We start from the raw sequence: 12,071 nt of genomic DNA on the forward strand, positions 1-12,071 counted from the left end.
AAAACCCATCATAGGTAGTGGCACAGATTGTGAGTTGGTGGGATGAACTGTGGAAAGTCTTGGCCTGAATGGAGCCTCTACTTTCCCACTAATCACCAACCAAGGTTACATGGGTACAAAGAGCATGTGCGTGAAAAAAAATAAAACAAGATTTGGCTCAACTAATAAAATATTTATTTAATTATGGCCTAACAACAGGTCAAAGTTAAATTTCATCTCTATCTCCAATGGGGTTGCAACTGTGGGTGCATGGGAGTACACCTCAGCCTTTAGGAGTGGACCGTAACAGAGGGTGAAAAATGGAGTTGCCACCTAGATTAGGTCTAGGAACCATATTGGGCCTTTTGGGCCACTCGCTTACATACATAGATCTATATACCAGATTATGTGTCCAGAGTTTAGGTATTGCTTAGGAAGGTGTTAGACACCCAAGACCGCCTAGCTTGTGGGCTGGCCTCCATTATGTGTTGTTGGGCCATATTTAGATAAAGAAGTTATTAAAAGAGCCCTAATCCTTAATCTAAACATACATCATACCCTTAAATAAAATAACACACACAACATGTTAATTATCACATCACAATATAAAAGTAAACAAATAAAACATAATCAAACATATATATTAAAAAAGGAAAAGATAACAATTAAATAAAACACACGAGGAAAAAATATCAAATAAACCAAACATTGTAAAAATACTAAAAGAAACCAGGAAAATAATTAAATACATTATATTAGCTTAAATAGAGTTAAACATCAGAGAACATGTACGGACACAAGGGGTTTTTGGAGTCGTCACCTAGTTTTTGCAATGGTCTAGAAACCATATATATAGCATCCTCTCAAGGGAAGGCCATTGATCTTACTACTAGTGTATGGGTTCAGAGTTTAGGTATGCTCTTGGGAAGGTGTTAGGCACCCAAGATCACCCAACCCTAAGGTTGGACTCCCATTATTGTGTCTATACCTTAACCTTATTAAAAAACAATCTCAACACTTGTATCCTAAACTCACACACACACTAGCATGCATCTAACATACAATCATGTCACCTTTATCCCTAAACAAGCATAGTTATCTATCCACAAGGCAAAAGAGAACTAAACACACATAAGAAACCCTAACATTCATCTAGCATACGAAAACCCTATCATACATCTAAAACAAAGCAGCAACTTAATCGTGGCAGCAAGGCATTAACATATTACAAACCCTAATCATATACCTAAGCATGTTCCATCATATCATCAAAGTAAATCATAACACAAATGCATGAACATTTTTAATGCATGACTTACCCTTTACTTACCTTGTAGCAACACAGAACTTATGGCATTGATGCATGGACATGTGAATGAATGGCATGGCATCAAAGTAAGAAAATAAAAGAAATCCAAATATAATCATGTCAAACATACAAGAGACATTAGCATATATAAACATGTAAAAAAGGCTTTAAAAGAAAAGGGACAAAACATGTGAGATGAATTAAACAAACAATAAGAAATCTAGATTGGGGTTTCTAGGCAAGCACCTACATATGCAGCCAGAAGCCTGCATATGCAGGACTTAACCTGCGTAAGCATGCACATGGCATGCGTGTGTGGGATTCACTCAAAACCTTAACCCAGAAATGAACAGGGAAAAAAAAAGGTATGAACTAAAACCCTAAATCTAGCAAACAAACATACATTTTGAGAATACCAAAACTTACACCTAATCTAGAGAAACATATTAAAACATGTTTTAACATACAAACAAAGCAAACAGAAGGATTTAAAGGCAGAAAAGAAAGAAGAAAAGTTAAAAAGGAATACCTCACAAAAAGCTTTCCAAGCTTGATTTTGACCGTTCCCCTCAGTCAAATCTATCACAATTCAAAAAAAAATAATGATTAGCAATGTTAAACTAAAAGGATTGGGGCCAAAAAAGGTCCTAATCAAACAAAACTGACTTGAGGGTGTTTTTTGGAAAACTTCATTTTGATTCACTATTTTCTAAAGTATTTTAGGTTTTTCCCATGCACTACAAGAAATCCGTACTATTGCAACGGTTCTTCTTGCCACTGTTGCGGTGCTGCTATAGATCTATTGCGGTAGTAACAAAAAGTGCCGCAATAGATTTACCATTTAGCAGCGGTTTTGGTTTATTGTGGCGAGTCGAAAACTGCCGCCATATAAGGTTACTACTTGGGTCAAGCGACCTCTTAACGGTAGGATATGCCTGCCGCTATAGGTGACAACCTATAGCAGTGGGTAATAAGCGCCGCTATAGGGTTTCATGTACAATAGACCCTATGTACCTTTTAGTGGTGGTTATGCCCACCGCTATATGTGTGAAGCTTTAGCGGCAGGTTATAAACGCCACTATAGGTCTTCAAACGACAGATCTATTACAAATAACCTGTAATAATTTTAGATCTACTAAGACAATACCACAAATGTAACTAGATAACACCATAAATGTCTCCAAACTAACATTACATTAACATAGAAATATATTATTAAATACATAACATTGTCTATAACCATCATCATAAAATTAACAAAAGAAAGATGTGGTCTTTTGTACACAAAAAGTCCTTCAACACTTAAGTTAAGCTAATACCATAATCAAAGTTTCAAAATATTTTTCAACACTTGCAAAAAATGTGATTGTTCAAATGTGGTTCTTTGTACACAAAATATCCGCAAACACCAACATAAAACTTATAAGTTGCTTGGTTGATGGGATGTAGCTAATGATTTTTGGAGAGCTAGGGATTGTAGGAGAGCTGGGGATTGTAGGATCAGAGGAACATCCTACATACAAAAAGAAAAAAAGAAAAGAAAAAAAAGGCAATAATTAGGACACAACGATATCAAATATTGGAATCCAAAATTGCTTTGCAACATAAAAAACAAGCAATAAGTTTCTATTGGTTGAATTAGTTCAATCAAAATCCACTTCTATTAGTGAAAATCAGTACATATCTTTAGAACCAAAATTTAGACAACACAACACAACACAACAGAGAAAACCCAATCCCAATTCTCAATCCCAAAAGAACCCAACCCATCAAAATAGCAAAATAACATTCCAAAACAAAACAAAGGGAAAAAGAGAACCCAATGCAGAGGGTACTTTTTGTTTATATATGTTTGTTTATATGTTATTTTGTCAAGCAAGCTCAAATTGATGGAATTAGAAATCAGTATATTGAAGTTTCAGTTTCTTCAGCTTAATGAAGTTTGTATTAGCTGTTAGCAGCATCCTTATTGCCTCTGTGTTATAACTTGGCCTCGTTTAGTTAAAGGCTTGACATGCTTCTCATACTATTTAATTAGCCTTTTTAGCACTGCAATAAGACACCCTATAGCGACACTAAATTTCAAGGATCATCACAGAGAAACCAAGACATGACTTTTACCTTCTTCGTGGCCATATCTGGTCACATGAAATGGGTCGATTGTAGAATTATGAAACCATGCTTTGGATTTGGTTTGAGAAACCAAATTAAATGAGACCACTCTACTTATGATTCTTCCTCTTATGGAATCCCACATAGCAGTTCAACTTTTTTTTTTTTTTTTTTTTTTTTTATATAAAAAAAATAAGGGACCTAAGTCACTAATGGGATTGATTCATCATAAACTATCACAGGACCATATTTGGTAATGAGAAGTTCTCTAATGTGCCAATTACTCAATTTGAACAAAACCATTCCAATCCCAATTAGGTGCTTACAGAATTTGGAGTAATAGGCCTTAACTTCAGCAATTTTACCCAACACCAAGAACATTCCCTACGCATTTTCATAGAACATGAATTTTGTCCTTTTGATAAGTATTTGTAAAATGGTAATTTGCCCAAGTAGATTTGAGATAAAAGTGTATAATAATAACCCTCAGCAGAGCTTTGTTGAAAATAAGGAGTAACACTTCTAATAGTGTTATACTGCTAACTGCCATATTTAAAACCGAAAATAATAAAAAGAAAAGACATTACATTCTACAAGTCATTTATCATACTTGACTGCATCGTGAAGTTATTTGTTGCATTTGTTGAAGCATGCGAGCCACTCTTTGCTCCATCTCTTTGAATTGGCTAAGTCTTTCTTTCATTTCTTCAAATGATGACAGTTTCTCCTGCATATTAGCCAAGGAAGCCTTCAGTTGTGCAACTTCATTGTCCTTTGCTTGACTTGATTGTATTTGAATGTTCGTGAGAGCACTCTTGCTACTTCAGCCACTTAGGCTTGGACCAAATCCTACCCCACAAATACGACCTTTGCGCTCCTTACCTATCACTTTGGCAAACACATCATCTGATGACCATGCAATACTACCACTTGTGTCAGATGATTGCAATTGATTCGATGGGTCAGCCAACAATTACTTCATTTTATCTTGATATTTGGGTTTGAACAAAATAAAACAATTAGAAATCAGCAACATCATTTGATTCAAGACAACAAAAATTATATTGAGAAGCATACACAATATAATGAATAGAATAAGCTGCAGCCAACATTAACTGAAAAATCCAGACAATAAAAACAATTGAGTCTTGAGAAGTCAATACAAAACGAAGTGTACAACTACACAACAAAGTAAACACCCTCCACCTTGTTCTTACAAAGGCAGCACCATTTGAGCTACAGCTCATTGTCAGAATGTGCATGATTTTATTCAGAGGAATTTACTGTATTTATAGATTTTCATTGATTATAATAAAATTTAAAAGCAGGAGACCTACACCAGTCACATTTAGGTAACAATTAATGGAGGTTAGGAAGCACAGGGACAAACAGAAATACATAGAAAAATTAACAACCCCCATCCCAGGGGTCATAAAGAGAGTTCCACAAGCTTCTAAACTCATCAGTACAAGAGCTGTGATTGTAGCATGAGCCCACTTGTACCCGTTCAACATACGACATAAAATGTAATTAAAAAAAAAAATACAGCACAAAATACAATTGGGGTTTATGATTGAAAAATGGATACAGGTGAGCAAAATCAGCTTCAAGATCTACTTTGATTTAGCAAAGCATCTCATGAATGTCACTGGTATATATCTCCGAGACCTAAAGTCACCAAAACCATTGCCAATAAAATCAACCTACACTTTTGGGGCATGAATTAGAGAAATTATCTGAGGCTATTCAAACCGACACAGGTCAACTAAACAGTATTTCCATTCCCTAGCAATTGTGGTTATAGATTTTCAGATTATGTGGAGCAGTGTGGGATCTATAGTTGGCAAATTATAGCATTTATTTTAATAAAGTGAAAGCTAATATCCATAGTATATAAATACTTGTAAATATATATATATATATATATATATATATATAGATAGATAGATAGATAGATAGATAGATAGACAGACAGATAATTGATGACCAAGAAAATAACAATGTATAAGTCATGACCAAGTGAAGAACATTTGAGATGTTATCTAGCATTGCTGCAATCAAGAGAGAGAAAGAGACCCTTTAGACAAAATAGTTTCTACTTTAAAGAAGTAAAAGTCCATGAAAAAATGAAGATCTCATTTCTCACAAAGCAGATATGTAGGGAAGCAATACCTGCTAATGCAAGAAAAATGCTTTAAAAAGTAGCTAGAACAACTCATACCTGAATATCATTCTCAACTAGTGTCCAGAGAAGCATCAGTGGGACCAGGCACAAGTACACAACAATGTACTATCTAAACCACAATTTTCTTTTCGTTTTTTTGGCTAAGTAAAGGTTTTGAGGAGATTAGACTCTCAGACATGTCCCACTGCTGGGGTTGATGTACCTGTATAAGTTTATTGCTTTGAAATTAAACAAGAATCAGCAATTGGTTAATTTCTTTAATTTTTTTCCACTTCATAGGGAAAATTAGTAACATCATTTTAATCCTTATGCACTTCTATCATATACAACCCTCACTCTAATTCCTTCTTAAAAATACTACTCCAAACAAAAGTCTATAAGTTCTCTTTGAATTTTCTAAATTAGTAGTATAAATAAGGAAGTAATTATTTAAATTTTTTATAAAAAGTAGAGAGAAGTCCTGAATCTTATTCTCATCATTCTAGTTCTTGTTCTTTACTGTCTTTAACAAAAGAAATTCATTATTCATTCCAAATTGTCAAAGATCAATTTAATGGTATACTACAACTAACATATGCAAACAACTTGTGCTTATCAACAATGCAACTTGTACTTATAGTTTTGCATTCATGCTTAATTGTTAATATAAATGTGTAATATATTACCAAACATCTAAAACCACTATACTCTGAATATGAAATGGATTACTGCATTTTTGCTTGCACTATAGGATTAACTGTAAATCCATCTTTACGAGTGTGCAGTATTGAATATAATGTTGCACGCTCTACAGGACGTCCATCTGCTTTTGCCTGCAATATGAATAGCATATTTATGTAGTGATGAATATTCATTCCACATAAACTCAAGATAAGTCAAATCATTTAAAAATCTAATCTAATCTAATCTAATCTAATACTATATATAATAGCAGAAGCTTTTAAGGAGGTGTTGCCACGTTAGCAAAAAAGACCATTTAAAAAATTGACACGTATATAACTTTAAGTCAAAAGAGCCGCACGTAACATCGTTTCAATAATCTTAAAATTTTAACTTTTATTTCTACTACACCGAGGTTTTGAGCAGACTAACCTTCTTCAGCCTTTCTATTTTGTAAGTTAGACAACGTTTGAAACAATTTTAGAAAATAGCATCTCGAGTTTCAAAAAATCGAGATCCACTTAAAAAACTCGACCTTCAAAGACTCGCGTTCTGAGTGGGAAAATGCCACATAGATCTCGAGTCTTTAAGACTCGAGTTTTATGCAAAAAATTTCACCTATAGTGGCGTTTTTAAGCCTTACAGTGACGTTTTAAATCCCTATAGCGGCGTTTTCCTGCAAAAAATTTTTGTAAGTACCAGGTTTAGGGTGCCCTATAGTGGCGTTTTTAATCCCTATAGTGACGTTTTAAAGCCATATAGCGGCGTTTTTTGCAATTTATAGAAATCGAGTCTCTAAAACTCGATTTTCAGCGCAATTTCTTTTCTCCAAATCGAGACTTAAAAACTCGAGTTCCATCTGGAACTCGAGTTTTAGATACTCGAGATGTTATTTTTCAAAATTGTTTTGAAATATGACAATTAACTAAATTTTTTAATATTTATTGTTATTTAAAAAAAAAATTCCTACTACACCGTTTGAATGAATTTTTTTCTAAATAACAATAAATATTAAAAAATTTAGTTAATTGTCACGTTTCAAAACAATTTTGAAAACTAGCATCTCGAGTGTCTAAAACTCGAGTTCCAAGATAGAACTCGAGTTTTTAAGTCTCGATTTGCAAGTGGATTAGTTGGAAGTTGGAAAAAAATCAAGCTGAAAATCGAGTTTTAAAGACTCGATTTCCATAAATTGAATAAAAATGCCGCTATAGGTCTATAAAACGTCACTATAGGGCTTAAAAACGCCACTATAGGACTCCTTAAACCTGTACTTATAAAAAAATTTTTTTGCAGGAAAACGTCGCTATAGGGTTTTAAAACGTCACTGTAAGTCTTAAAAACGCCACTATACGTTAAATTTTTTTTGCATGAAACTCGAGTTTTAAAGACTCGAAATCTAAAGCGAGTCTTTCAGACTCGAGTTCTAATATGGATCTCGAGTTTCTAAAACTTGAGATGCTACTTTCCTATATTGTTTCAAACGTTGCCTAACTTACTATTTTGAATGGCTGAAGACATCTGTTATGCACAATACCTCCCGTTTGAATGCATCTCACTATAAATAACAAAAATAAGACTAAAAACCAAACGTTAGGCAAAAAAAGCATCCGCTGTTTCCATTCGTTAAACACAAATGGCCAAAAGAAAAACCCTTCCTCACCGATCTGCTTTGCAGTTTGCCCCATGTTCTGTTTCTTCTCTGCAACAATGTGCAAACTTGCCCACTTAGATTTCTGCCCATATACGGAGAAATTATTGTTCAGAGAAAGCGACCGATTGGAATTTTTCTGGCAGAAGAGGAAGAATAAGCGTTAGAATGTTAACGCACCATGGATTGAGAGAGGGGTACCACCACAAGCCTCCACTCCACCCGCTATCAGACTACCGGAATCGCTACTGGTAAAGTTTTGTTTTAAATTAAAAAAAAAAAATTAGGGATTTTGTTTTTTATTTGGAGAATCAATTGGGTGTTAATTATGATTTAGATTGGTATTATGGGTCTGATTTGGTTTTGATTAAGGGATACGGAGGTAGAAGAACCAAGCAGAGTTTGTAGGCGCCAAGAGAAAGAAGAAATATTTAAGGCCGGCTATTGTCCGTTCCCTCGCCAGACTTGGGCCACCGGAACCGCAAGCAAGAAAAAACTATGGACCATCAACACTGTTAGGCCATATATCTACCACCTAGATCGTCGGAACCGGAACCAGTACAATTTTTTCCCCATTTTTTAGATTTTGGCATTTGGGTATGAAACGTTACTATTGATTGAGTTTTTTTTTTTTTTTTTCATATGTTTACATTTTATTCGTTTCTGTTTCGGGTTTTTGGGTTCTCTATCAAAATGTTTGTTATCTCAATTTTAGATATTTGCTTTTGTTCTGTTTTTTAGATTACAAAAATCACTAAAAATATTGATTTCAGTTTGGGTGCTTCTGTTTCTAATCTTTACGAAACCATTGAGATTAAATAAGTATAGGATTGAAATCATTGGGTATTTCCGTTTCTAATGTTTATTTTCCTTTTTCAATCTTATTTTAGGTCTTTCTGCCAGAACATCATACACCCAGATAGAGTCCATAAGGCACAGAGAGACAGGCCGTATACCTGTAAAGTTATTGTTTTTGGTTTTTTCCCTTTCGTTTTCAAATATGGGGATTGAATATGATTTAGGTTTGAATTTCTTGGTTTGGGTTGGTTTAGATTTAGCTATTTCAATTAGATTTGGTTTTGAGTTAGGCTTCCATTAGCATGCCGCTGATAGGTAATTTGGCCAGTTTTTAATTTTTAACATTTTAAATTATTGTTGTGTTAGTTCTGGCTTGAATTAGATTGGTTTGGTTTTGAGTGATCATTTACAAAATTCATTACGATTAGTATTTTTTCTCTTTTGAAAATTGAGACTGCTAAGTTTTTGAAATTGACAGCACTGATCAGCTTTGCAATGCCTAAGATAGTAATCAATATATACATTTTAGTAATATGCTCGCATATTGTTTGATAAAATTCTGCTGTTGTTTTTTATTCTAAAATTTATTTTTATTGTTTATAATTTAAGTTTTATGATGTGCATAATTCTCCTAAATTTATTGTTAATATTTCTTTTCATCTACTTTTGGTTTTTGAGTTGCTATGGTTGGATCGTTGGCCTTTGGTTCAATGGCATTAAAAAGGGGGTTTTAGCAAATTTTGAATTGTGTAGTTTTGGTATTTGATGTCCTCTACTTTAAGAATTCTCAGTTTATGCTCCATTTGTATTAATATGAGACTTTTTTTTTTTTTTTTTTTCGTTTGTTTGTTTGTGTTTGGCTTGAATTAAAGTTTCTAGGTTATATCAAGCTTTGGTTTTATGTTTAGTCTATAGGTTATCTCAAGCTTGGTTTAATCAAAGAATCATGCTATTGTATTTTAATTCGACCATAAACTTCTTTAAGAGTAGCATCTAGATTTTTGAGGGGTTTTGTTTGATTCTTTGTTTGTTTACAGGCCTCAGCTTCTTTTCCAATGTCCTCCTTCAGTAACCCACAGATTATTTTCTACTTTCTGCCATGCATAGCAAACGACCAAATCTATAGAGTTTAGAAGCTGTCTGCAAATTCCTGCAATAGCAAAGTGAAAAGGTAGAGCTGTGTTTTTCCTTCTTCTATATATATTTTTGAAGCATATTTCCTAAGACTTCACTGTCATCCAAGATGATATATTGATTGTTGGAACCATTTTTCACAATTAATTTAATAATGAATACTAGTGTGAAATTTGACGGTGCTTAGACCATGGAAAGGACTAAGAAGATTACTTATTGATAAAAATAAATAAATAAAGGACTAACAGGGTTGAGTCTAATAGGTGGGTTCATGCTCTGCCCCTATCTCCTCTCTGTAGCATCTGCTGTTTGTGTTTGTGCTCTTCCCCCATCTCCTCTCTGCAACATATACGGAAGGTCCACATCATCTTACTGTTTCTTCTCCTATTCGAATTAGCATCTTCAATCTTCAATATATGTATGTTTTAATTTAAAATATGATGCTTATACTACTCGAATTACAATCTGTCTTCTTCAATATATCTATATTAAAATTTTTTTTCCCTGCTTAATTGTCTAGGATTCTTTTACCCTTTTTAAAAAATATATTGGTTGATTCTCTTTCTTTGAATGCATTGGTTTGGTTTTTTCTTATGGTAACATTAGGGACTTATCCTTTGATTTATTGTAGTTAAAAGTAAAATTTCACCTTGGATTGTTTAAAATCTTTATGTATAAGATGAAAACAAACTTTCCAGTTCAAGTTTGTGCCAAAAAGTGTTACTGTTTGATGTTAATTTTGCTTTAAGTATTTATTTTATATGTCCTTGGCTAATGGAAGCCAAATCCTTAGCCATCATCATATGGGAAATAGCCAACAGATTGTTAAAAACTAACCAACAAAATGTAAATCCACTGCTTAAATATTAACTAACATCTCCTATCCATGTATAAGAACTGTGTTTTGAAGCATATTTGAATGCCAAATATTTGTTGAAATGTGTGATAGAAAATCTAATAGCCTATGTGCAAATAAAGATTAGCTACTACACATTGCTAGACCATTTAGACTAACTTTATAACAATTCATTATTATTGTCTCTTTTACTTTCCATAAACTTTTATGCTTAGAGCTTTAACATAATATGTAATTCATATCTATGAGAAATACCTGATTCGAGGCAACTGACCTCCAAGAATGAGAAATAAGATTTAGAGAGAATAAAGAAGATTAGGAGAGAAACTGTTGCTTTTTTCATTCAATGGTCCTTACAATCACCACTCTAGCAAACCACTAATATCCAGTTTTCTTGAGTATTCAAAACTATTCCAAGTAAAGCCATATATGTTGCATTCTAACAATTTGTCTAACTAACTAACTAACAGCAACTAACAGATGTTAACAGCTTTTATGGTAAAAGACTAACAATTCCCTAACTCTAATGCAGCTGCCTAGGACAGGTGTATGTTAGGCAACATCAACAATAACAGCTATGGCAGCAAGTCAACTTCAGCAGCAACATCACAGGTGTTGCTTGATGACTCTTAACATATTCTATATTGTTAAGTAATAAAATAGTTTACTTTATTTTAATATACAAGTTACAAGGAAAGTTTTGATGCACGGGTTAAATTTGATCTGTCATGATTTATTATTGCATAATATTCTCCTTGAGTTAGGCAATGATTTGATTTGATTTGATGCAATGATTTTCTATGTTCGGGTTTTTACCAGAAAGAGACTGATTTTCAGGATTTATGATGGCTGAACCAATGCTCATGATTGGTGGCAATAATGCTCAACTTAAGTTGCTGCATAACTCATGTTGGTGCTGCTGCTGGAGGCTTAAGTAGCTGCATAATTGCTGGTGGTGTTGTTGCTTAAAGTCAAATTCTTTTTTTAGACACTATATGCTTAAATATACTACATTATTTAAGTTTGAATGTAACCAATGGAATTATGATAACTAAGTTTATGTAGGATGCAAAGTTCATAACTAATCAGACTATTCCAACGTTTATTGGGTATAAAAGGAATTGCATTTTCTTCAATGATCAAAATGAAACTCATGTTTTCAACTTGCAAGATAGAAGCTTTGGAGATTTACAGAATATCCATCCATCCTGGCTTCTCTCAAATTTGCTTTAGGCCTATGTAAGATAGTACACTTACATTAACTTTCTTTTTGGGGACCTGAATTTGAAGCAAAGAAATAGATAGAGAATATGTAATGCAACTGTTAGAGAGAAAAGGGTAAGAGATATATTGTTTTCTACCAGAGATGATTGCTAGAGATTAATAA

The 12,071-nt window shown here is 33.5% G+C and overlaps 1 protein-coding gene across 6 annotated transcripts; it reads left to right on the top strand.

The window, feature by feature from the left end:
- Positions 1–7,815: 7,815 nt before the first annotated feature.
- On the top strand, positions 7,816–11,820 carry LOC126721175 (uncharacterized). Of its 6 annotated transcripts, none has more exons than XR_007653868.1 (7): positions 7,816–8,147; positions 8,269–8,493; positions 8,787–8,854; positions 9,732–9,865; positions 10,092–10,246; positions 11,217–11,296; positions 11,522–11,820. XR_007653868.1 is itself a non-coding variant. In XM_050424198.1 (6 exons), exons 1-5 carry the CDS (start codon positions 8,065–8,067, stop codon positions 11,254–11,256), a joined length of 471 nt encoding a protein of 156 aa, XP_050280155.1. In that variant the 5' UTR covers positions 7,817–8,064; the 3' UTR covers positions 11,257–11,296; positions 11,522–11,820. The 6 variants fall into 6 exon arrangements, 3 of the variants coding, with proteins under 3 accessions (XP_050280156.1, XP_050280155.1, XP_050280157.1); XR_007653866.1 differs by having other exon boundaries at positions 7,817–8,147; positions 10,092–10,185; XR_007653867.1 differs by lacking the exon at positions 10,092–10,246 and having other exon boundaries at positions 7,817–8,147.
- The last annotated feature ends 251 nt before the right edge of the window (positions 11,821–12,071 follow it).

The sequence above is a fragment of the Quercus robur genome, chromosome 4 (assembly GCF_932294415.1).
Source record: "Quercus robur chromosome 4, dhQueRobu3.1, whole genome shotgun sequence".
In the NCBI taxonomy this organism is placed as follows: Eukaryota; Viridiplantae; Streptophyta; class Magnoliopsida; order Fagales; family Fagaceae; genus Quercus; species Quercus robur.